The following is a 24079-nucleotide window of genomic DNA, read 5'->3' as shown; positions in this document are numbered from 1 at the left end:
TCCTTCCACCTCAACCATCCACGTAGCTGGAACGACAGATACACGCCACCATGCCCAGCTAATTTTGTTTTTGATTTGTTGTAGAGATGAAGTCTCACCAAGTTACCCAGGCTGATCTTGAACCTGTAGGCTCAGGCAGTTCTCTCATCTCCACATCCCAAAGTGCTGGGATTACAGGCATGAGCCACCACACCCAGCCTCTTCTCCTTTTTCTTAAAAGGACACCAGTTATATTTGGTTAGGGCCTACCCTCATGGCCTCATCTTAACTTGCTCACATCTGCTAAGACCCTCCTGCCAAAGGAGGCCTCATCACAAGCACCAGGGGATAGGACTTCAGCATATCTCTGAGGGGCACACAGATCAACCCTTGACAGAAACCTTCTCCAAGCTCCTCAAACTCCCATAGCTCCCTGCCATTCTCAGTGCCCACTGCACCTCATGTGAGGGGGTCCCAAAAAACCCCAAATTTATTTATAAAAGGTTGTTTATTTATTCTTACATGTTTAAACTTCAGTCACCTTCAAAGTACTCTCCATCTGATGCAATATAGCTATCAAGATGCCTTTTCTACTGCTCAACAGTTTTTTAACTTGTTAGTTTTGATGCCTTTTAGTGCTTCTGCTGTCTTTTGTTTCACCTCTTCCACATTGGCAAAACGTTTCCCTTTGAGGACTTCTTTCATCCAGGGAAACAAAAAAGTCACTTGGGGGTGAGATCGGGTGAACAGCAAGGGTGGGACATGGGGTTCATACCGGTTTTGATTAAAAAAACTGCTGAACACTTAGTGCACTGTGGGCAGGTGTGTTGTCATGCTAGAAAAACCAGTTACCTGTTTGCCACAACTCAGGATGTTTCTTTCACAACACAGCTTCTCACAACAACGCTCATTGGTACGCTGATGCTGATGGCTTCCTAGAACACTTAACCTAGCAAGGGAAGCCTGTACTACAAGGAGCCCGCTCTCCAAAATATAATTCTGGGTTTTTTGGGCCCCCCTCGTACTTCACAGAGGAGATGGAATTTTGTTTCCCACTCACGTCTCAACCCTCTATCATCTTCCTGTTGCCACCTTAACTTCTCCCAGGCTGCTGTGGTCATCAGCAACCCCTGTGTGCCAACCACCCCCTGGGTGGTTTGGGGTCTGCATTTGCACAGCTCCACACTCCTGTGGAGTCCTCCAGGAAACATGGCAGAGCTTGGGCTAGGGTGTCCCTCCACCTGGCCTCCCGTGTGGGCTTCACCAGTTCTTCCTCCTGCTCTGCAAGTGCTGTTGACATTCCTCAATGCTTGTGCAGGGCCTCCTCTGCCTGTTCCTCCTCCTGTGACCTTGACTTCCCCAGTGGCTTCATTTACTGTCTCAATGAATGACTTACCAGCACATCTCCTGCTAGATGTCCCCTGTGATCTGCAAGCTTAGAGATCCACCTGCCTTTGTGACATCTCTGGGTGTTTCAAAGAAACCCAAACTCCACAAGTCCCAACCTGAACTGAAATGGACCCTTCTCCTCTACCCCCTGTCACCCTGCAGAGGTGGTCATCAGTACCTCTCGTCTCAGTGGAAGGCACCTCCCTCTGTCCCAATGCCCAGAATGGGCCTGAGAGTGACTGTTGACATCTCTTACTCTCCTGCCTTCTAATCCATTGCCAGATTCTACCCATTTTGCCCCAGAGCCTCTGGTGATCCGGATACTTCTTGCTGCTCTGTTGGCCTTCCCAGTTCTCTCTTTCCAGGGTGCCAGCGCAGCTTCCTAGCAGGCCTTCTCCACCTCAACTTGGCTGCCAGGGCGGTCTTCTGGAATTGCAGATGGAATCACTCCCTACTCCTGCCTCTCCACCCTGCGCCGCTCTTTGGTGAGCGCAGAATCCTTGACGTGGCCTGCAGCGCCCCCCAAGCCTGGCCCTGTACCTGTGACATTATACTCCTTCCTGATGCTGGCACCAGAGGACTGCACATGCTGTGTTGTCTGCACAGAAGACACTTCCTGGACCTTTCGCTTAATCAATGCATCCAGACGAAAGTGCCCCATGCATGCACATGCCCGTGCAGTACTGGCACTGGTCAGTGGCTCCCCTCCACAGCCTATGGGCTTCTACATCCCATGCAAGAGCTGCAAGGGCCACACCTGTCCGTGGCCAGACCCTGTACCAGTGCAAACCCTGCTAACCCAGTTCCTGTGGAGTAGATTCTAGCATGTATTATAGAGGGAGTTTTTTTTTTTTTTTTTTTTTTTGAGTTGGAGCCTCACTCTTTTGCCCAGGCTGGAGTGCAGTGATATACTCATGGCCACCCCAGCATCAACCTGCTGGACTCTGGCAATTCTTCCACCTCAGCTTTCCAAGTAGCTGAAACTACAGGTACACACTACCACACCTGGCTAATTTTTGATTTGTTGTAGAGATGAGGACTCTCCAAGCTGCCCAGGCTGGTCTTGAATCCGCAGGCTCAGGCAATCCAGTCACCTTGACCTCTCAAAGTGTTGGGATTACAGGCTGAGCCACCAAGCCCGGCTGAGTATTTTTTTTTTTTAAGAATAAATTTTATTACATTCCAAAACTATAGCAATTTTAGATAAAATTTTCAAACTTAGAAACTCTAAAACATACTATTGCAAAACAAATCAACAGTGTACTTCTGTATTTCTAGTTGGCAAAAAGACAACTTTAGGACTTCAAAATAACCATTTTTTTATTTTGGGGGGATTGGGGTCTCACTCTGTCACTCAGGCTGGAGTGCAGTGGCACAATCATGGCTTACCACAGCTTTGACCTCCTGGATTTAGGTGATTTGCCCGCCTCAGCCTCCTGTGTAGCTGGTACTACAGGCATGTGCTACCATGCTCAGCTAATATTTTGATTTTTAGTAGAGATGAGGTCTCAAACTCCTGGGCTCAAGCAATCCTTTTGCCTTTGTCTCTGAAAGTTCTGGGATTACAGGTGTGAGCCACCATGCCCTGCCCAAAATAACAATTTAGAACAATAATAATCAAAGATTGCTAGTAAGCTCAGTAGAAGAACTGAGAACAAACTGAGTTGATGTCTGAGAGCACATTTATACCACAAAGCTACTTCTTTAGAAAATTCTAAAAAGCACAAGAACACACAGCACATTTTCCATGAGCTGTCATTGATGATATCACATGTCACACAGTCTTGGGAAAACACTGTAGACTTGTGAGACAATGAAACTAAACATGGCATGTAACTTCTTATCATTCTGAAGATAACTTCAGATTCCCTGAAAGGAAATTGGGGTTGGGGGGTGTCTTGGAACCACAATTTGAAAATGTTGGAGTGATAAACCACATCTGCTGGCCTGCAGCCTGTTTTTGTTAAAAAAAAAAAAAAAAAAAAGGTTTCCTTGGAACCCAACAGCATCCATTAAAATGTATGTTAGCCTTCCAGCAGCCATGAGAAGGTTGCGTTCCTTATAATGCTTTATAAGCTGGTTGTGGTTGTCACTTGTGTGTTCTTACTTGCTGCTTTGATAGTCAGGGACAAGGTTGGTCTGCTTTTATAAAAATGTAAGAGCCTACCAAGAACATTTCTTTAATAAACAGCTCTTTATATCATAGCTAATGTCAATTCCATGGATTAGCCAGAATTCTTTAAAGTGGCTGCCTTTCTCTGAACTATGGAATTCTGCTTCTTGTCTGACAGGGTGAGCATTTGCCCGATTCACACATTGAGAGGCCATTTCGGGTCACTTCCCTGTGCTGGCACCCGACACGACTGGTCTTGGCTGTTGGCTGGGAGACTGGAGAAGTGATAGTGTTCAACAACCAGGACAAGGAGCAGCACGTGGTGCCCCCAACACACACTGCTGACATCTCTGTTCTTGACTGGAGCCCCCGCGGGAACTGCCTCTTGTCTGGGGACAGGGTGAGTGGACACGCACTGGATGTTGGTTTCTGAGCTCTGTGTTTCTTACCATGCTCTTATACACAGGGAGGATGTTAAAGACCAAACTATTTGAAGTGTGTGGTTGCCAACTGATCCTGTCTGATGTAATCATAGATTTCATTTACTATCAGAAGCAAGGTTTGAAAATGTCATTCTAAGATCCCACTCTATGGCAACCGTGTGTGTGTAATTTTTTAAATGAACATTGTTAGGAAACTGCGTTCGTAGGCATGGGGTAAACTCCCAGGAGCTGTTGCTTTATGGCACCCAGAACTCCCGGTGCCATGGACACTCTCCCTCATCACCCAGGATTCCCTAGGCCTGTTTGTCCTAGCTCAGGGCTTCTTAACTAGGGTTGATTCTGCTGCCCAGGGGACAGGTGGCAGTGTCCAGACATAATTTTTGTTGTCACAACCTGGGGCGGGGGCTAGATTCTCCTGGCATCCGGTGTGTGGAAGAAGTCAGGGATGCTGCTCAGTATGGACAGTGCACAGGACAGACCCCACAGCAGAGTGATGCGGTGCAGACTTGACTCACCCACAAACATGTGGCAGATATTTTACAGTGTGTTTGTTTATTTTAACCACAGGCAATACATTACATGCTTCAAAGTTTAAAAAGTATAAAAGGCATCTGGAGTGGAAAGACTCTTCAGCCCTCCAGCAAACATGGCTTCTTACTACCTCTTCAGTTTCTTCAGACATACAGGCACATGCAAATAGATTCCTTCCCTAACTTCTGATGTTGAAATTTCTACACTGTCAGAGGAGTTGAAGGCCTAGTACGAGGAACATACCCATCCATACTTCATGTAGACTCACCAGTTGTTAAAACCGACATGTCTGCTTTCTCTTTCTAGATGTATTTTTCCTGAATATTTGAGAGTTTGTCTTAGATATATTACTTTACCCCTAAATACTTAAGCATTGTTCTCCTAAGACCTAGGGCATTCTCTTCCATAGCCATAATAGAGGTATATCATACTCAGGAAATTTAACAGTGATACAGTGCTACGATTCAATATATATACTGCATTTTCTCCACTTGTCCTTTACTCATGCAGATGGTTTTTTCCTAATCCAAGATCCAGTAAAGGATCATGTGTTTCAGCTGGGTGTGGTGGCTCATGCCTGTAATCCCAGCACTTTGGGAGGCCAAGATGGGAGGATCACCTGAGGACAGGAGTTTGAACCCAGCCTGGGAAAAATAGTGAGACCCTATCTTTACAAAAAATTAAAAAATATATAGGCCAGGTGCCATGATTCATGCCTTGCAATTTGAGAAGCCAAGGGAGGAGGATTGCTTGAGTCCAAGAGTTCAAAACCAGCTTGGACAACATAGTGAGACCTCATCTTTACAAAAAATCAAAAAATTAGCCCAGCATGGCAGTGTGTGCCTGCAGTCCTAGCTACTCTGGATGCTGAGGTGGGAGAATTGCCTGAGACCAGAAAATCCAGGCTGTGGTGAGTTGTGATTGTACCCCTGCACTCCAGCCTGGGTGACAGAGGGAGACCTCAACTCAAGAAATAAATAAATAAAATAAAAACATAGCTCAGCATAGTGGCACGCACTTGTAGTCCTAGCTACTTAGGAGTCTGAAGCAAGAGGATCACTTGAGCCTAGGAGGTCGAGATTACAGTGAGGTGTGATCCTGCTACTGCACTCCAACCTGGGTGACAGAGCAAGCCCCTGTCTCCAAAAGGAAAAAAAATGCATACATATATATATATATATATGCTTTATACAACATTTTTTTTTTACATATAATGACAATTAAATGGAATATATTTATATGGAATATATTCATATATATATTCCATTTAAGTGTCAGTTCACTTTAGTCTCTTGTAATCAAGAACAATTCCCTGGTCTTTCCTTCCTTCTTTCTTTTTTTTTCTTTCTTTTTTTTTGTCTTTCATGACAGTGGCATTGTGAGGAGTGCATACTAGTTTTTGCAGACCATCATTCAATTTAGATATGTTTGGTTGTCTCCTCATGTTTCAGATTAAACATTTTTGGCAGAAATATCACATAGAGGATATTGTCTCCTAATTTTCCTCATTTTTTCCACATAAGCAATGCTTCCTATACCCACTGTCATATTGCTTGCTTTTTGAATATTACAGTGTATCTTGGTGATCTTTCTGTATTGGTAGGTAGCAGATTTCCTTGTTTCTGGCTTTTATTATACAAGAGGAGACCCCCCCGCTGAAAAATTGCAATTTGTTAAAAAATTGTGTATTTCTTCTTACATATTTAAACTTTAGTCACCTTCAGAGTACTCTCTGTTTGATGCAATATACCTATTGAGATGCTTTTTTCACTGCTCAAAACAGTTTTTGAACTCATTCATGTTGATTCCTTTTAGTGCCTCTCCCTCCCAAAATTCACTCAACCCAAACGCAGACTCTTGGGACAATGCTAGCTGGTACACTGATGGTGATGGGTTCCTAGAACGCTTACTTGGTGAGGGGAACCTGTACCACAAAAAACCCGCCCACCAAAGGATAATTCTGGTGTCTGTTGGGTCCCCCTTGTAAGAATGTATTGCAATGCATTGAACCAGCTCCCTGTTGATAAACATCCCAGTGGCTTCCATCTCCCGCTGCACAGACAGTGGTAGAGTGAGCAGCCTTGTGCTTTTGTCATCTTGCACATGTGTGTATTCAGAAAAATTCCTGGAGAGGGTATGAATGGGTCCCAGAGCATGTGCCCTGTGGCTTGAGGGATGTTCCCAAAATACCCTCTGTGTGGCATGTGTCAACTCATACCAACAACCTGCACGTGTTTCCCCACAGAGTGTTGTGTCAAGATATCATAACTTTGCTTAGACTAGTAGTGTCTCAGTGTGTTGTAATGGGCATTTCTCTTGCTATTGAGGGTGAAAATTATTTATAGGAGCCATTTATATTTCCTTTTCTGTTTATATTATTTGCCCATTTTTCTATCAGGTTGTTCCTTTTTTCTAGATGATTTTTCTAACCAATTCTCACCTAATGACATCGGCCTGCCCCTAAACTTCTACTTCCTTAGTGACCTTTCTCACCTTCCTGCTGTGGGACAGTCTGCAGATCCCCTATTAGAATAAAATAATTCAAGATCATTGAATTTCTTCATTTTCATCTTGACCACATTAAGCTGGGCATGATCGTGTACACCGTAGTCCAGCTACTTGGGAACCTGAGGCAGGAGGATCCCTTGAGTCCAGAAGTTTGAGTCCAACATAGCAAAATCCAGTTTCTAGGGGAAAAAAATAAGCAACTAACAAAATAAGATTATCCAGACATAAAATTAAACCCAGGTATGAGTGGATCAAGTCCTGTGAGTCAGAATATTTAAGAGCAGAAATATCTAATCCTTCTAAGAAAATTTAGGATTGTGCTAGAACTAATTTCATCATGAGCTTAAGCAGGAGGAGAAGTAGTAACGAATGAACAAACCCTTGGAGCCCCACACACAGATGTATCTCCTTGCCAGGCTTGGTCCAAGGGGTGTCTCTGCTTTTCCACCAGAGATCCTTTCCTGGTTACCAGTAGCATCAACCCAGACCAGAGGAAGCAAGAAGGTGCACTTAATCTGGGGCCAACTGGGGTGTCCACTGTCTTGGAGGAGGACACAGCTGGCTCAGGATGACCTGCTTCTCCTTGCTGTCCCAAGTCCAGACTCGGGATCCTGAAGCCCAGCTCGGGACAAGCACCTACATGTACACCAATTAGCAGTGCCCAGGGACATGGGCGATCCCAAGAAGAGGGCACTGGGCGGGCCCCTGACAAAGTGTCCCTTAGACATCCCATCAGGAGGGAAGAGGAGAGAATGTTACACAAGTCAGACACTGGCTTCCTCTGGGAAGCTCAAGTGGAACCCATCGTGAGGGTCGTAGAAACCTACGCCCCAGTAGGTAGCAAAATTTTTCAGCGATGCACTGTGAGAATCCACCATTGCACCTGGACCTTTGATGCTGTGGTGTGCCACTGAGATACTTACCTAGTGCATACTAACTTTGTAGTAGTCCCTCAAACTTTGCTCTTCATAAATGGAGCTAATTTCTCACCTGAGGAGGTAGCTTTTCTTTAGGGTCTTACTGCATGAAACTCTGTTGTGTGAAATAACATAGAAGGAATTCACGGATAGTGAAGAGGCAGCCCTGAACTCAAAAGATTACCTGCAGTAGGGATGAGAAGTACAATAAACTGAGCCAGAGAAGAGCTGTTCATGGACCGGGGCAGTTCAATATTAGGATTAGGAATGAGGAGTGGGAGGATGCAGCAGCAGTCAGAGATGGCTCAGACTTGGTTTCTAAGTTAGGTGCTTCGTGCTTATGTGTCTAGCTTGTTGGGCAGAACCCTGGGCAACGCGCACTGGGCCACTTGTGTCCGTGGCAAGGGGTGGAAGTTGAACTCTTGATCATAGTGGGCTGCACCTTCCCTCTCTGGGGACAAGGGTAGATGTACATCTGACCGAGTGGAAATCACGACTCTTGCAGTGCAGGTGCTCTAAGCATTTGTGTCCTACAACTTCTTCCCCAGAGCACCAGCTTGGAAATGTGGACATGCTGTGTACATAAGATTATGTTCAGGAGCCTGGCTGAGTTGTCAGCTGGAAGCTTGTTTGTGTTCGCAAAGATCTCCAAAGTCTTTATGAAAAAAAAGTCCTGGATGATTGCATGTGAAGGGCACAGCGATGAATGTCTGAAGATGTGAGTGTGTGTAAAACGCTGTGCAGACACACAGGTGCCACTGCAGTGCTGGGCTCTAGGGAGGAGTCTGGGCAGGGCAAGGTACCACTTCTATCCTCGTGTGTGTGCCTCTCAGTATGCAAGCCTTTTTCCTTTTAAGAGTTACTGAACACAAAGATGCCGACAGTGTTTTTCTTCTTGTGTTCATCAACGTGTCAGAGTCAAGAAGTATCACGTGAGAAAACACGCTCTTCATGTGATGTGTACTCATATGTGACACATTGTTTTAGGTCTCACAGATCTTTTCTCAGAGGCTTATTGTGTAAATTGCCTTTAAACCTGACATTATTTGAAAATCCTATTCCTATGTGCAAGAAACATGATGTTATCCAACATTTGGGGCTATTGGCGTCCATGCTGACTGAAAGGCAGGTGGGATGAAGAGTGGGCTGTGTGCGCAAACGTCCACTAGCCTTGAGCCAGGAAACATCCCCTGGGGAGCGCTTGGGTATCAAGGCAGAGAGCCACGCACATGAATCTGGAGTGAGACACTGCCTTTCAGCAAAGCCTACCCGCATCTCCTGCCACGGAAGTCCCTGCAACCAGTTCTGATGCACCATCTTCCCCTCCCTTGAACTTCACTACTACTTGTCTGTACTGTTCATCGGAGACTGTGATAACTTCAAAATTGAACAGACAGTGTACCTGGCGCCCAGATTTTTGTTCCTGATGCCATTCTCCAGTAAAAGGAACCAGGGCTTCTTGGAGAAATGACTGATTCCAGGACTGGGATAGAAAAATGAGCCTGGAGAGTATTAGAGTTCCAGGAAATGGGGAAGTGCTCACAAGACCCATGTGATGGGGGCACGCTGAAGGCACACAGAGGCCAACCAGAGAGCTCCCATAGTCAGAGCTGGAACAATTTGGGCAAGAAAATAAGAAAACAGCGTTGGATTATAACCCAAAGTAGAAAATAAATATCCATGAATTCACACTTACAGAAATAAATGATTGAATGAATAGGAAAGGGAACCCCCCAAAACCCCCACAATTATCTTTCAAAGGGCAGGCCCCTTGTAATACAGGCTTCCCCTACTAGGTAAATGTTCTAGGAGCCCATCAGTTTTTGTCTGGAAGTTTTGAGAAGGTTGCATCACAATTTGCAGAAGAAACCTCCTGAGTTATTGTAAATAGATGATTACTAGTTCTCCCACCATGACAACATACCTGCCCACACTGCTCTGAGTGTCTAGCAGTTTTTGACCAAAAATGCATGACCTCTGTGCCTCCCATTCACCTGATCTCACCCTGAGCGACTATTTTTATTTCCCTCAAAAAAAAAAAAAAAAAAATCCTCAAGGGGAACCGTTTTGCTTATGTGAAAGATGTGAAACAAAAAATGGCAGAAGCACTAAAAGACATCAAATTGATGAGTTCGAAAACTATTTTGAGCAGTGGAAAAAGTATCTCAGTAGGTGGATTGCATCAAATGGAGAGGACTTTGAAAGTTTAAACATGTAAGAATAAATATACAATTTTTAATAAATAAATTCCATTTTTTGGGTCCCCCCCTTGGATGTAGATGGTGAACAGACAAATCTTCCTTGCTGAAGAATCCCAAATAGTTTGTATACATACTCTGCCCTAGGGGAGGGAGAGCATAACTCCCCACTGCTTAAGTGTGGGGTTGCACACAGCGACTGCTTTCCAAAAAGGATGGTATGGAAGTGGGGAGACAGGGCCCCTTTGCAGTAGAGAATCCCAACAAGCACAGCCTCCACCAGGGATCAAGGTCAACACCAGCTGTGTGGACATGACATGTGGAAAAGGCACTGCACATCTGTGCTCTTCTTCCCCAAGCCCACAACCCCAGGCAACCATGGGAAAACAATCAACGAATCCCACTGGAGGGCACCCAGCCAGCATACCTCAGAGCTTACAGGTCATCACAGCCCAGGGGAGCCTAAGGAAACATGATGAGTACATGTCAGGATGGATCCTGGATGGGGCCCTGGAACAGAAAAGGAACGTGAGGGAAGAACTGAGGAAATCTGAATAAAGTATGGGTTTAGCTACTAGTGATTTAACAGCATTAGTTCATTAATTTTGAGAACTGTAGTGTTGCTAATGTAGGCCTATTAATAATTAATAATAGGGGGCCTGGTGTCGTACATGGGAACTCTTTGCTGTCTTCTCAAGTTTTCTATAAATCTGAATCTGTTCTTTTTTTTTTTTTTTTGAGTCAGAGTCTCACTCTGTCACCCAGGCTGGAGTGCAGTGGCACGCTGCTCACAGCCACTGCAGTCTCGATCTGCTAGGCTCAGGTGATCCTTCTGCCTCAGCCTTCCAAGTAGCTGGAACTACAGGCGTGTGCTACCATACCCGACTAATTTTATGATTTATTGTAGAGATGAGGTCTCACTATGTTACTCAGGATGGTCTCAAATCCCTGAGTTCAGGCAGTCTTCTCACCTCCACCTCCCAAAGTGCTGGGATTGCAGGCGTGAGCCACCACAACTGGCTAATCTGAGTCTATTCTAAAATTAAATGTTTATTTAAAAAATCTGAATATGTAACAGTTGCTATCTTTAGGGACTGAAGATGGGGAAGGAGTCATAGAAGAGTTTCCAGTTCTTTCTTTAAACACTTGAATTATTTGAAGTTTTGTGGTGCATGTGTAGTAAGTGGTTTTGTAATTTGTTTAAAAAAGGAAGAAGCATATGTTCAACTGCACATTTAACTTTTGCCTTCTGGCAGTCATTCTGTAAGAGCATGTGTCCTGTACACGTGGTGTTGGGTTTTCCAGCTTGGTGTCCTGCTCTTGTGGAAGTTGGACCAAAGGGGTCGAGTACAAGGGACACCCCTGCTAAAACACGAGTATGGGAAACCCCTCACACACTGCATCTTCCGGCAACCCCCTCCTGGCGAGTAAGTGGTCCGTGCGAATGTTGACATGGGGGAAGGGGTGCAGAGGGATGTGTCTGGCCCAGGAGGGATCCCCGCCCTGTGTCTCCCTAGATGCAGTGGAAGAATCTTGACTTCCTGTTATGTTTACTTCCAGGGATCTGGTTCAGTTGGCGAAGGCGGCTGTGAGTGGTGACGAGAAAGCCCTGGATATGTTTAACTGGAAGAAAAGCAGCTTTGGAAGTTTCTTGAAGATTGGGTCTCAGGAGGGGCAGTTGTTCTTTGTCAGTCTGATGGATGGTGAGGAACTTGGCTTGTGTGGTAGGGCACCAGGTGCCTCAGGGGTGCGGTCAGGATGGGAAGCAAGCCATGTTTCTGCATGAAACAGCAGGGGGCGCGTGTGTGCAGTCTGTGTGCCGTCTCCGCCACCTCCCTGCAGCATCCGCCCAGTGTTCCAAGGCTGACTTCACTTTGTTCTGATAGACAGGTTGCGCTTTCTCTGTGCTTGGATGGTTTTCATGAGGAAGCTTTTAATTAGCAATCACATGCCAGCTGCATGGCATGAGAGACGGCAGAGGCAGTTTTGAAAAGATTCTCTGGTGGCACCACAGTATTCAATCTGTAGCTATCAAGCACCTACTGCGTGCCAGGTACTCGGCTGGAGTCTGGGGATGAGGTGTGAGCAGGATGGAGGCTCCACTCCAGGCTGCAACCATAGCCAGCCTAGCCTTCTTGGGTGGCCAGCACTAGGTACCATGTGTTTGGTCTTCCCTCAGCTCCTTATCTGTGTATTCGGGGGGCTAGGCTGCCCCAGCCGTGGCTGAAACACAGGCAAGATGAAGTTAAAAGCAGAGCCTTTTCCAGGCTCATGGGGTAGTCACGGATGTTTGTCTGTTGCTGGGGAGACCAAGGAGCCAGGAGCTGCACTTGGCTTTCATGTTGGTTTCACCAGCAGCTGAGTAATAGGAATTAATAGGACGAAGAGAGCAGCCGTGGACTTTTCATAGTTTTCCAATAAGAGAAACCTTTCATTTTAGAAGGCAAAGAGACAGAGCCGATAGAGGGGGTATCGAGACAAGCCTAGAAGGGACATCTGTGTGGGCACAGAACTGTGGGGTAGCAAGGAGGGGGCATGCCAGGATGGAGAGTGAGAAGGTAGTGTGGGGACCAGGCACACAAGAAAAAGACATGTGGGTCACCTGGTGGAGGGGTGCACGGTGCAACAGATGGGTGTGAATCTCTGCCCGTCTGTTGCCTGGAGCTGCAGGCTTTGCTCTGTGGGCCTCAGCTTCCCTATGTGGAAAATGGGGTAATACTAGTATCTGCCTAGTAATTACCTATAAAACTACATAGAGCTGAACCTGCCATGTAGTATGTGCTTACTAAATACTAGTTATTGTTATGATTGGTCCCTAGAGATCCTTGAACCTTTCCATTTAATAAGAACTCATTATCCCCTGGGAGTAGGATGGGAGGAGCTGGGAGGTGAGGAGGCTCCTGCGGGGCAGCCGAGATGAGCCGAAGAATCCCTAAAAACTTGTGGGCTTCACCCCACAGCCCAGATGCCCAGAAAGGAACAGAGTGGACGGCCAGGGCTGGAGCAGGGTGGGAGAGGGGCACTCTAGGCTCGGTGCAGCTGAGTCCTGTGGCTCAGAGCAAGAAGACCCACAGAGAGCCAGGTGGCACAGCAACAGCCCCCGGGACAGAAGGGACAGGGAGCGGTGGCAGAGCGAGGTTGTCACTTAGTGCCTGAGCGTGTGGAGGGTGTAGGCACTGAGACAGACCTGGAGTCTCAAGGCTGTGGCATCAGAAGAATTGACAGTGTGGACGTTAAGGTCCTCCAGGATGGGAGAAGGCAGTCAATAGAGGCAGCTCATCGAAGACTGATGAACCATGACCTGGAGGTTGCCTCAGGGCTGGCAGCCTGAGGCTGTGGCATGCATTTCACTTTTGCATTCTTGTAATGAAGATGCTTTGTTTTGAACAAGTCCTAAGGAGACAGAAGTGGCTGCTCTTGCATCTCATGAAAACTGACAACCCAAGGGCTGCCTGGTATAGTGACCTGACCCGCCTATGCCCCCAGGGACAGTGCACTATGTGGACGAGAAGGGTAAGACCACGCAGGTGGCCTCCACAGACAGCTCCATCCAGGCGCTATTCTACATGGAGCAAAGACAGGTGCTGGTGGTGGTTACGGAGAATCTCCTGTTGTCCCTGTACACAGTGACTCCCGAGGGCAAAACCGAAGAAGTGATGAAGGTGAGTGGGGGAGTGGGTCTGGGTGCCCCGAGGGGCCCGTTCATAGCCGCAGGCTTGTGCATGAGAGCTCAGTCCAGATCCCCTCTGGCCTCATTTGACCATACTTCCTCTGGTCGTCTCTGCTTATGGCAGCCAACATGGCTGCCTAATATCACTATTTATCATACGGCATTCAGTTCACGGTGAGGGAAACAAAAGAGATGGACACTCTCCTGCATCACTGGGAGGATGTGGGTGTGTTGGGAGGGAGCTGGGAGGGAGCCCGGGCTTGTGCCCAGGCCATACGCCTCACAACCTGGGGTATGACAAAGAATGACACGCTCATTTGGCAGCCTCTTGGTCGACCTCCACACAGGACTCGGTGGGAAGACCCTTCCCATCTGCTCTTGCCCATGTGTGCACGTTGTTTTACCCTAGGGATGTGTGTTAAACTTACCCTCGTTGGGCAATGGATGCTTTACTGTGTCTACTGAAAGACACCATGATGTCCTTTTAGACATCTTGCAGTGCCAGCTCTGGGACTAACCTTCCAGATGGGAGACCCGCGGTGAAGGCATTGGGCACTGTGTGCTCCTGCCTGTGGGTCCTGCCTGTCATTGCCCTCCTATGATTTCTCGGTTTATATGCAGGAGTCCATGCTCCCTGGAGAGCACTGAACTCTCTAAAGACATCCTTATAGATTACAGAGCTAACTTTTCTGTTAGTGCTTATTTGGTCATACATTCATCCTGTAACAGCAGCTGAGGACATGGGCCCTTATCATGTGAATCTGGTGTCTTAGCCAGTCCGGACCACCGTGACAACCCCCTGCAGACCATGTAGTTTGACAGCAGACACTTAGCACTCACAGTTCTGGAGGCTGGAAGTCCCACATCAAGGTGCTAGCTGATCTGGTTCGTGGGATGGGAGGTACCCTTCCTGGCTTGCAGACAGTTGGGGACTTCTCACTGTGTCCTTGCATGGTGGGAATGGGGAGAGAGTGTGGCACATGAGGAAGTATGGATTCTCTGGTATCTCTTCCTATATCACAATCTAGCAGGTCTGGGCCACCCACCCTTAAGTCCTCATTTAACTTTATCTCCTAAAGGCAAGTACAGTCACTGGGAGTCAGGAACTTTAGTCCATGGTACCTGACTTCAGATCCTCTGCTCGGCTACCCACTGACTGCTGGGCCCTGTGCAAGTTTGTTCTCTGCAAAAGAGGGATGGTGACACCTGCCCAGAGGTGTGGCCGTGGCTAAACTGGGAGCTTAGCTATCAACTAAGCTATCGCTCTAGAGAAATGCCTCTGCTGGCAGGTGCTTGCTCCATATGTTATTTAACGTGTAAGAATAACAGTTTGCTTTGGCCCATGTCTTGGAAACCAAGGCCACCTCTCAGGGCTCCATTCTTCACCCTGGTGAGTCTCTGTGAGTCTTCTGAAGACCAGGCTCCAGACTCACGGCAGTAGGTAGTCTCGGCTAGGGTGACTTGTTTCTTTCTGGTGGCTTTCTCCTTGTCCAGGTCAAGTTGAGTGGGAGAACAGGTCACTGGGCAGACATTGCTTTGATTGAAGGCAGCCTTCTGGTGATGGCCACAGGGGAAACTACCCTTAGGTGAGTTTGTCTTTCCTGCCCCTTCTGAGAACTCTATCAGGAGCATGTTCTTGTAAGGGGAAGCTTAGCCCTGGAACATAACGTATATACAGTAGGTGCCCATATGATGATGAAGTTTCTGACCGGGTGTGGTGGCTTAAGTCTTAATCCCAGTACTTTGGGAAGTCAAGGTGAGAGGATTGCCTGAGCCTATGGGTTCGAGACCGGCCTGGGCAACTTGGTGAGACCTCGTCTCTACAATAAATAAAAAAACTAGCTGGACATGGTATCACATGCCTGTAGTTCCAGCTACTTGGAAGGCTGTTAGAAGGATCACCTGAGCCCAGTAGGCTGAGGCTGCGGTGGCAGTGAGTATGCCACTGCACTCTAGCCTGGGCAACAGAGTGAGACTCTGACTCAAAAAAAAAAAAAAGACGTTTCACAAGTGGGACAAGTCATGTTATCAGCTCCCGGATCAAGAAGCAAAACGTTAGAGACCTGAAGGCCTCACCGGCCTCACCCCTTCTCCCTCTGGGTTCTCACCCCAGTGAGCAGCACCGCCCTGATGTCTGCCTGTGGAATGTCTTTGCCTGGTTTGTTGAGCTGGGCATAAATGGAATCATTTGTTATGGCCTTTCTACCGTTCAGCTGCATAACTCTACATGTTCCTTGTGGCTCTCTAGTGCCACTGCACTGCAGTTCCCACAATTTCATTGTGACCTAACGTCATATACAAACCATCTTCCACTGATAACTACTTTCTTTGGTTATAAATAGAACATAAAATTGTCTTTTTTTTTTTTTGAGTTGGAGTCACTCTGTCGCCCAGGCTGGAGTACAATAGCACCATCATGGCTCACCACAGCCTCGACCTCCTGGGCTTGGGTGATCCTTCCACCTCAGCCTCCCAAGTAGCTGGGACCACAGGTGTGCACCACCATGCTTTGCTAATTTAAAAAATTTTTTTTGTAGAGACCGGGTCTCACTATGTTGCCCAATTTGATCTCAAACTCCTAGGCTCAAACAATCCTGCCTTGGCCTCCCAAAGTGCTAGGATTGTGGGCAAGAGCCACCACACCTGCCCAAACATTTAGTCTTAAATGTGACAATAGCATTTATTTTCATACCAGGAGCCTGATGAATCATGTCTTTTTCCTGATTTTTAATGTTTACTCCATGGCTTCAACAAAACCCTAGGAGCAGAGGAAAATGCCACTAACACAGCCCCTTAATGAGGCTTGCTTTCTTCTGTTGCAGATTCTGGGATTTAGAACGAGGAGAGAATTACATACTGAGTCCAGACGAGAAGTTTGGGTTTGAAAGAGGAGAGAATGTAAACTGTGTTTGTTACTGTAAAGTCAAAGGTGAGGCTCCTTGGCCGGGCATGAGAGACAGAACCAACTGCAAGCATTATGTGCTCAGGCAACTCAATTGTGACCAACAGTCATTTGAATAATGTCAATTAAAGACAAGCAAGGAACACTAAAGCTTTGTGATCCCACGTAAAGGTCAGAGGGTTTGGTAAAAAATGTGACAGACTGACCACAAGCACATTGGTCTCTATTCCCTCCTGGAATGCTCCAGAAAAGACAGTGCAGGAAGAGTGTGTGCGTGTTCACATATATGCATGTGTGCATATGCACACATGTGCACTGACACATGGAGGACAGAAGGGATAGGAGACGTGCCAGAGGGCTGTTTCCTCAGTGCCTGCTGGTGAGCACTGGGAAGCCACCCTAAGCCAGGCAGGTGGGTCTTGAGGAAAACGGAAAGCAGCGTTCCCAACACCTGCACTGGCACCATGTGGCTAGGGAGTGTACGAACCGTGGGAAAGGTGTGGCCAGGTTCGAGGCTTACTGGAGAGTTACTGAACTGGGCAGGGCTAATATTTTAGAGAAGGTGATCAGAGAAGGGAGCTTGTTGCTGTTTTCAGCCCCTTGCAACTTAATTCACATGCACTTTGTTTTTGCCTGTAGGTCTTCTGGCAGCTGGCACCGATAGAGGGCGAGTAGCCATGTGGAGAAAAGTACCAAGCTCTCCGTGCAGCCCAGGGGCGGAGGGCAGGGACAGGTGGACCCTTCAAACCCCCACCGAGCTTGAAGGAAACATCAAGCAGATAAAGGTACAACTCTGCAGGGAGTGGTACACTCATTTTCTGCTGCACTAAAGTGGAAGAAGTCGTTGACTTTGAACCTATGTATTAGTTATTCAACTTATGACTATATGAAAATAAGAATAAAAACATGTTAAAGACCTTTTGGATTTCAAAATTGCAGACAAGAGATTATGAACCTGTTTATCTACCTACCCATCCCTCTATCTCTGTCTATTAATGTTTTTCTATCTGTAGATATGAGGGGGACCCTCCAAAAATGGAATTTGTTTATTAAAAAATTGTGTATTCAAACATATTTAAACTTTAGTTACTTTCAAAGTACTCACCATTTGATGCAATACACCTATTGAGATGCTTTTCCCACTGCTCAGCATAGTTTTGTGAGATTTTGTTGTTGTTATTGTTGTTGGAGTCTCACTCTATTACCCAGGCTGGAATGCAGTGGCATGCTCACGGCCACCACAGCCTTCACCTGCTGGGCTCAGGCGATCCTTCCATCTCAGCCTTCCAAGTAGCTGGAACTACAGGCACATGCCATCACGCCCAGCTAATTTTTTGATTTGTTGTAGAGTCTAGGTCTTGCCATGTTGTTCAGGCTGTTCTCAAACCTGTGGGCTCAGGAAATCCTCCCACCTTCGCCTCCCAAAGTGCTGGGATTATAGGCATGACCTACTGTGCCTGGCTCAACACAGTTTTTGAACTCATCAGTTTTGATGTCTTTTAGTGCTTCTGCTGGTTTTTATTTCACCTCTTCCAAATCAGCAAAACGTTTCTCTTTGAGGACTTTTTTCATCCAGGGAAACAAACAAAGAAAAATGTTGCTCAGGGCAAGATTGGGTGAGTGGGGAGGGTGGAATGTGGGGGTCATTTCATTTTTTGGTCAAAAACTGCTGAACAGTCTGCTCAGTGTGGCAGATTGTTTGTGTAAGTCATCAACCATCATGAAATGGACAAATACATTGAAAGAATCTCCAAAAATATTCACTGAAGCTGAACACAGCCTCTCACAACAATGCTAGTTGATACACCGATGCCCATGGGTTCCTAGAACACTTGCCTAGTGGAAAAAGTCTGTACTACAAGGGGCCTGCCTTCCAGAAGATAATTCCAGTTTTTAGGGTCTCCCTTTGTATATTAAAAAATAGCTTTACTGAGATATAATTCACACACCAGGTGATTCCTGGTATCTTTATAGAGTTCTTGCAACTACCCCCACAGTAAATTTTAGAACAGTTCCATTATCCCCGAAAGAAATCTAGGCCAGGCACGGCGGCTCACGCCTATAATCTCAGCACTTTGGGAGGCCGAGATGAGAGGATTGCCTGAGCTTACGGGTTCAAGACCAGCCTGGGCAACTTGGCAAGACCTCATCTCTACAATAAATCAAAAAATTAGCCGGGCATAGTGATTCATGCCTATAATTCCAACTTCTTGACCTCATCTCTACAATAAATCAAAAAATTAGCTGGGCATAGTGACTCATGCCTATAATTCCAACTTCTTGGAAGGCTGAGGTGGAAGGATTGCCTGAACCCAACAGACCAAGGCTGTGGTAGCTGTGAGTGGGCCACTGCCCTTCAGCCTAGTACAGCCTTTTCTTTTTTTTTCAAAAAAAAAAAAAATCTTTACTTTTTAGTGGTCACTCCTTTTCTTCCTCGACCCTATACAGTCACTAATCGTCTTTCTGTCTTTAAGGATTTGCCTATTCTGGATATTTCATATACATGGAATCACATATTAATGTGGTCTTTTGTCTTCTTTCTTTTTTTTTGCTTTTTTTGTTTTGAGTTGGAGTCTCACTCTGTTGCCCAGACTGGAGTGCAGTGGCTGTTCCCGGCCACCACAGTCTCGCCCTGCTGGGCGCCGGTGATCCTTGTGCCTCAGCCTTCCGAGGAGCCGGAATTACAGGCATGCGCTACCACGCTCGGCTGATTTTTGATTTATTGTAGAGAGAAGGTCTCGCCAAGTTGCCCAGGTGGGTCTCGAACCCGCTGGCTCAGGCAATCCACTCACCTCCTCCCAAAGTGCGGGATTACAGGCTGAGCCACCGAGCCCGGCTTGTCTTCTTTCATGTAACATGATGTTTTCAAAGTTCAGCCATGTTACAGCATGTGTCAGGCTTTATTCCTTTCTATGACTGAATAACATTCTCTTATATGGACAGACTGCATTTTGTTTATCCCTTCACTACTTTAATGGATATTTGGCTAATACTGCTATGAACACTGTGTACAGATTTTTGTGTGGACATATGTTTTCATTTCTCTTGAGCATTTGGCTCTTTTTATAATTTCTCTTTATTTATATTCTCTGCTTGAGGAAATATTGTCATCATACTTTCCTTTACTTAATTAAGCTTGATTCCTTTAGTGTTTTCAACATATTTACAGTGGCTACTTTGAAGTCTTTGCTAAGTACCAACATCTGGACCGTTTCATAGCAGTTTCTGATGCCTGTTTTTTTGTTTTGTTTTCCCTGTATGTGGGTCATAATCTCCTGTTTTGCATGGCTTTTAATTTTTTGTTGAAAACTGAATATTTTAGTTATATTTGGAAGTTTAATATAAAATTATGAAACTGACATTTCACATCAGCAGAGGAAAACTGGATAATTTTGTATATTATGTAAATTGTCTATCCATTTATAAAAAAGTAAACATCTCTATATCACACTCAGAAAAGCAAATTCTAGAAGACGCCCTTCCAGTGAGAACAGACACACAAGTGACTACCTGCCAATTCACAACTCTTTTTATTCAGTTATTTTAGAGTTGTGGGGTGCATGTAAGGATTTGCCACATAAGTAGATTGTGTGAAGGTGAGGTTTGGGCTTCTAGCGAGCCCTCTCCTCTGGTAGTGGACATGGTACCCAGTGGGTGCTTGTGTGCCTCTTATCTTTTCTCCCTCCCTTCTTCAGCAATGCCCAGTGTCTGTTGTTTCTGCTTTTGTGCCTGTATGCACAATGTTTAGTGCCCACTTATGAGTAAGAATATGTGGTGTTCAGTTTTTTGTTTCTGTGATATTTCACTTAGAATGATGGTCTCCAACTGCATCCATTGCTTTGAAGGACATGATTTTGTCCTTCTTTATGGCTGTGGAGTATTGCATGGTATATACAAAGGGGACCCCAAAAATAAAATTTATTTATAAAAAATTATACATTTATTCTTATATGTTTAAACTTCAGTCACCTTCAAAGTACTCTCTATTTGATGCAATATACCTATTGCGATGATTTTTCCATTGCTCAAAACAGTTTTTGAACTTATCAATTTGGATGCCTTTTAGTACTTTTACTGTTTTGTTTCACCTTCCACATCCTTAAAATGTTTCCCTTTGAGGATTTTTTTCATACGGGGAAACAAAAAAGTCAGGGCGAGATTGGGTGAATAGGGAGGATGGAGCATGGGGGTCATGCGTTTTTGGTCAAAAACTGTTGAATACTCAGTGCGGTGTGAGCAGGTTATTTGTGTAAAGCACCCATCATGAAATGGCAAACACATTGAAAAAAATCTACAAAACAAAATTGACTGAAGCCAAACACAACCTCTCACAATAATGCTTAGCTGGTATATTGATGCCAGTGGTGTCCTAGAACACTTCCCTAGTGGTGAAGCCTGTTCTACAAGGAGCCTGCCCTCCAAAAGAGAATTCCCCCCTTGTATGTACCACATTTCCTTTATCCAGTCCACTTTTGATGGGCATCCGAGTTGGTTCCATGTTTTTGCTATGAATCACAGTTCTTAAAGTATCAGTATTTTAAAATATTTCTACAAAGCACACATTTGCCTTTATAAGAAATTTTTCAAGTCTTTTTAAACACGAAGAATAAATGGTGCTTGGGAAATGGTTTGTGAATCCTTGTGTGTGTAAACATTCCCTGACTATATCTTTCTTCTGCACTGTTCGCACATTTGGCTCTTTTTCTCCCAACATGGGAATGAAGTGGGGCTCCAGGAAGAACCTACTGGCAGTGAACAACGTCAGCTCTGTGGCTATCCTCAGCGAGCGGGCCATGTCATCACACTTCTACCAGCAAGTGGCTGCTGTGCAAGTGTCCCCAAGCTTGCTGCATGTGTGCTTCCTATCCACAGGGGTAGCACATAGCTTGCGCACGGACATACACATCAGTGGTGTGTTCGCCACCAAGGTGACTGCCGAGGGGACCCATGGGCCGAAGGAGGGGTCTTCACCTTAGACTAAAGCCCTGCCTAGTTGGCGGGTAATTCAGGGCAGCAAGGGGCCAGGATGGCAAGTTGGGCCACACTCAGTTACATCCAGTGTTATCTTATTTTCTGAGTCTCCGTATACATCCTATTCTTAAAATAACAAAAACCCAGAGGTATTTTATGTAACATGAAAAACAGTCTGAACCTGTGTCCACTGAGGACTCGACCATCTGATCTTGTCAGGGTAATGGAATGGCAACATTTGGGAATATTTAAAGCAGAAGAAAGAAGGCTTTGGCAATGTGCAGGAGGTCTGCTATCTGCATCTCACTTTTCCTGACCTTTGCTTCTGGATGCCTTTATAGGATGCAGTCGCTGTCTGGAATGGAACACAGGTGGTGATCTTTGAGTCTTCTGGGTCCACGATGCAGAGTGCAGGTGAGAGTCTTCACCCATCAGAGGCACTCACAGCTCCTGGCTTTATGTTCTCACCACCTAATGAGGGGGTGCTGGTGCCTGTGGTATGGTCAGGGGCTGGCACAAGGGCTGGGGGGACCCTTGTGTCAATACTCTTGCCTGTGCCTGAGCCAGGACTGCAGCTAGGGCTGCCAGGGCCTCCTGGGGCTCTAGGGCTGCATGCTGTTGAACCCAGTCAAGGTGGTTGAGACTTGCAGCTGGATCTGGGCCCAGCACACCCTCCTGAGTCTTCCTGCGTAGTGTAAACAGTCGCCATACTTTCGAGAGGTTCCTTCCAGAGAAGGGGTGGTTACCTTCTGAGGTGTTTCCAGACCACGCATAGCAGTGCCTCATGGTATCTTGACCATGGCCTGCTTCTGAAAATTTCAGAATGGATCTTCAGAGACATTCTGTCAGTCTCAGACACCCTTCCATGTTCCTAAATCTCTCTAACTCTGTTCAGTTTGGCCACCTTTATTGTCCTCTCTTCAGCACTTGTCTACATGAGTTTCCCGGGGTTGCTGTAACAAATGACCACAAACTCAGTGGCTTAAAACAACAGAAATTTATTCCCTCATAGTTCTGGAGGCCAGAAATTCAAAATCGGTTTCACTGGACCAAAACTAAGGCATCAGCAGGGCTGGGCTTCCTTTGGAGTCTCTAGAGAGAATCTCTTACTTTTTCAGGCTTCTAGTAGCTGCTGGCAGTCCTTGGCTTGTGGTCAGAAAACTCCAATTTTTGTCTCTGTGGTCATATTGCCCCTCTGCCTGAAATCTACCTCCCTCTTGTAGGGACACTTGTGACTGTATTTAGAGCCAACCTGGAGAACCCAGGATAATCTCCCCATCTCGAGACCGTGACATCTTTTGGCATACAATATCCACAGGTTGCAAGAATCAGGACCTGATGTCTTTGGGGGACATTTTCCAGCCTATTACAGTGCTCCAGTCATCAGGGTGTACTCCCAACTTGCTGTCCTCCTCGGTTCTTACCTTTCCCCATCCTGACCTCCAGACTCTCCTAACTCACAAGAGGACTTTTTGTTGGGGTGTTCCAGTCATTGGGATGTTTGTTTGAACATCCCCTGCCTTTCTAGGGAGGCTTTTCTCTAGTTATCACCTCTCTCTTAGATCTTTCACACACCCCCATTTTTCCCCTGCCCTAACACTCTGTTGCCTAACGTTCTCTTATAACATTTTTTTGCACCATACCTAGTATTATGCCGATAATTTGTGTCTTCTCCCCTCTTTTATCTGGACATCTTAGGAGCAAAGCTGAACTCCTTATTTCCTTCAGTAGTACCAACACAGCAGGTGCCAAGCTATTTTGTGTTTTGTGTGTGTCATCATCTCCCTAACTAGATAAGGACCTCTTTAGAGCCGGAGATGATGGCTCCAAAGTTCTACATAAGATAGGCAGACACCTGCTTAAATGGTTGTGCTCTCAGATGCTGTGCTGCTGGAAGCACCAGCTACCAGATGGAGAAAAGGGGAGCCACCTCTAGGGAGAGCGCAGGGCAAGGACCCAGCACTGAGTCTCCATGCCAGGCCCCAAGCCTACATGGGCTGTCACTGCTGGCTGTGCCTAGGGAAGTTCCCTGTGCTTCAGAGCCTCACCTTCCTCGTCTGCCAGGTACAGATAATGCATCCTTCATGAAGCTGTTGTGAGGCCAAGATGAGTTAGGGATCATGTGTGGGCATGCTTCTGAAACTCTGGGTGAGTGTGAAAAAATCTGCTGCTGTCCTGATGTTCTTTCTTTTTAGGGACCTTCCTGTGCGAGTCTCCAGTGCTAGCAATGCACGAAGAAAGTGTTTATACGGTGGAGCCGAACCGAGTTCAAGTTCGAACCAGGCAGGTAAATTGCCACTCAACAGTGAATGGGCTATGATGATAAAGAAAATTAGAGCAGGGTTTAAAATGCACAGGATGGGCCAGGCATGGTGGTTCCTGCCTGTAGTCCCAGCACTTTGGGAGAACAAGGCAGGAGGATAGCTTAAGCCCAGGAGTTCGAGACCAGCTTGGACAA

The 24079-nt window shown here is 46.2% G+C and overlaps 1 protein-coding gene across 1 annotated transcript in view; it reads left to right on the top strand.

The window, feature by feature from the left end:
* The window catches only part of IFT140 (intraflagellar transport 140), an 87096-nt gene that overhangs the window by 1320 nt on the left and 61697 nt on the right, over positions 1–24079 (top strand). The window contains exons 2-11 of the mRNA XM_008070305.2: positions 3660–3881; positions 11384–11505; positions 11639–11781; positions 13565–13740; positions 15243–15334; positions 16571–16677; positions 17290–17435; positions 21375–21578; positions 21963–22035; positions 23817–23908. Coding sequence (XP_008068496.1) covers positions 3660–3881; positions 11384–11505; positions 11639–11781; positions 13565–13740; positions 15243–15334; positions 16571–16677; positions 17290–17435; positions 21375–21578; positions 21963–22035; positions 23817–23908 — 1377 coding nt within the window. The remainder of the gene's footprint in view (positions 1–3659; positions 3882–11383; positions 11506–11638; positions 11782–13564; positions 13741–15242; positions 15335–16570; positions 16678–17289; positions 17436–21374; positions 21579–21962; positions 22036–23816; positions 23909–24079) is intronic.

This window comes from Carlito syrichta, unplaced genomic scaffold, assembly GCF_000164805.1.
Source record: "Carlito syrichta isolate Samal-C Ts95f unplaced genomic scaffold, Tarsius_syrichta-2.0.1 Scaffold313344, whole genome shotgun sequence".
NCBI lineage: Eukaryota > Metazoa > Chordata > Mammalia > Primates > Tarsiidae > Carlito > Carlito syrichta.
This window is presented reverse-complemented; position numbering and strand designations above follow the sequence as displayed.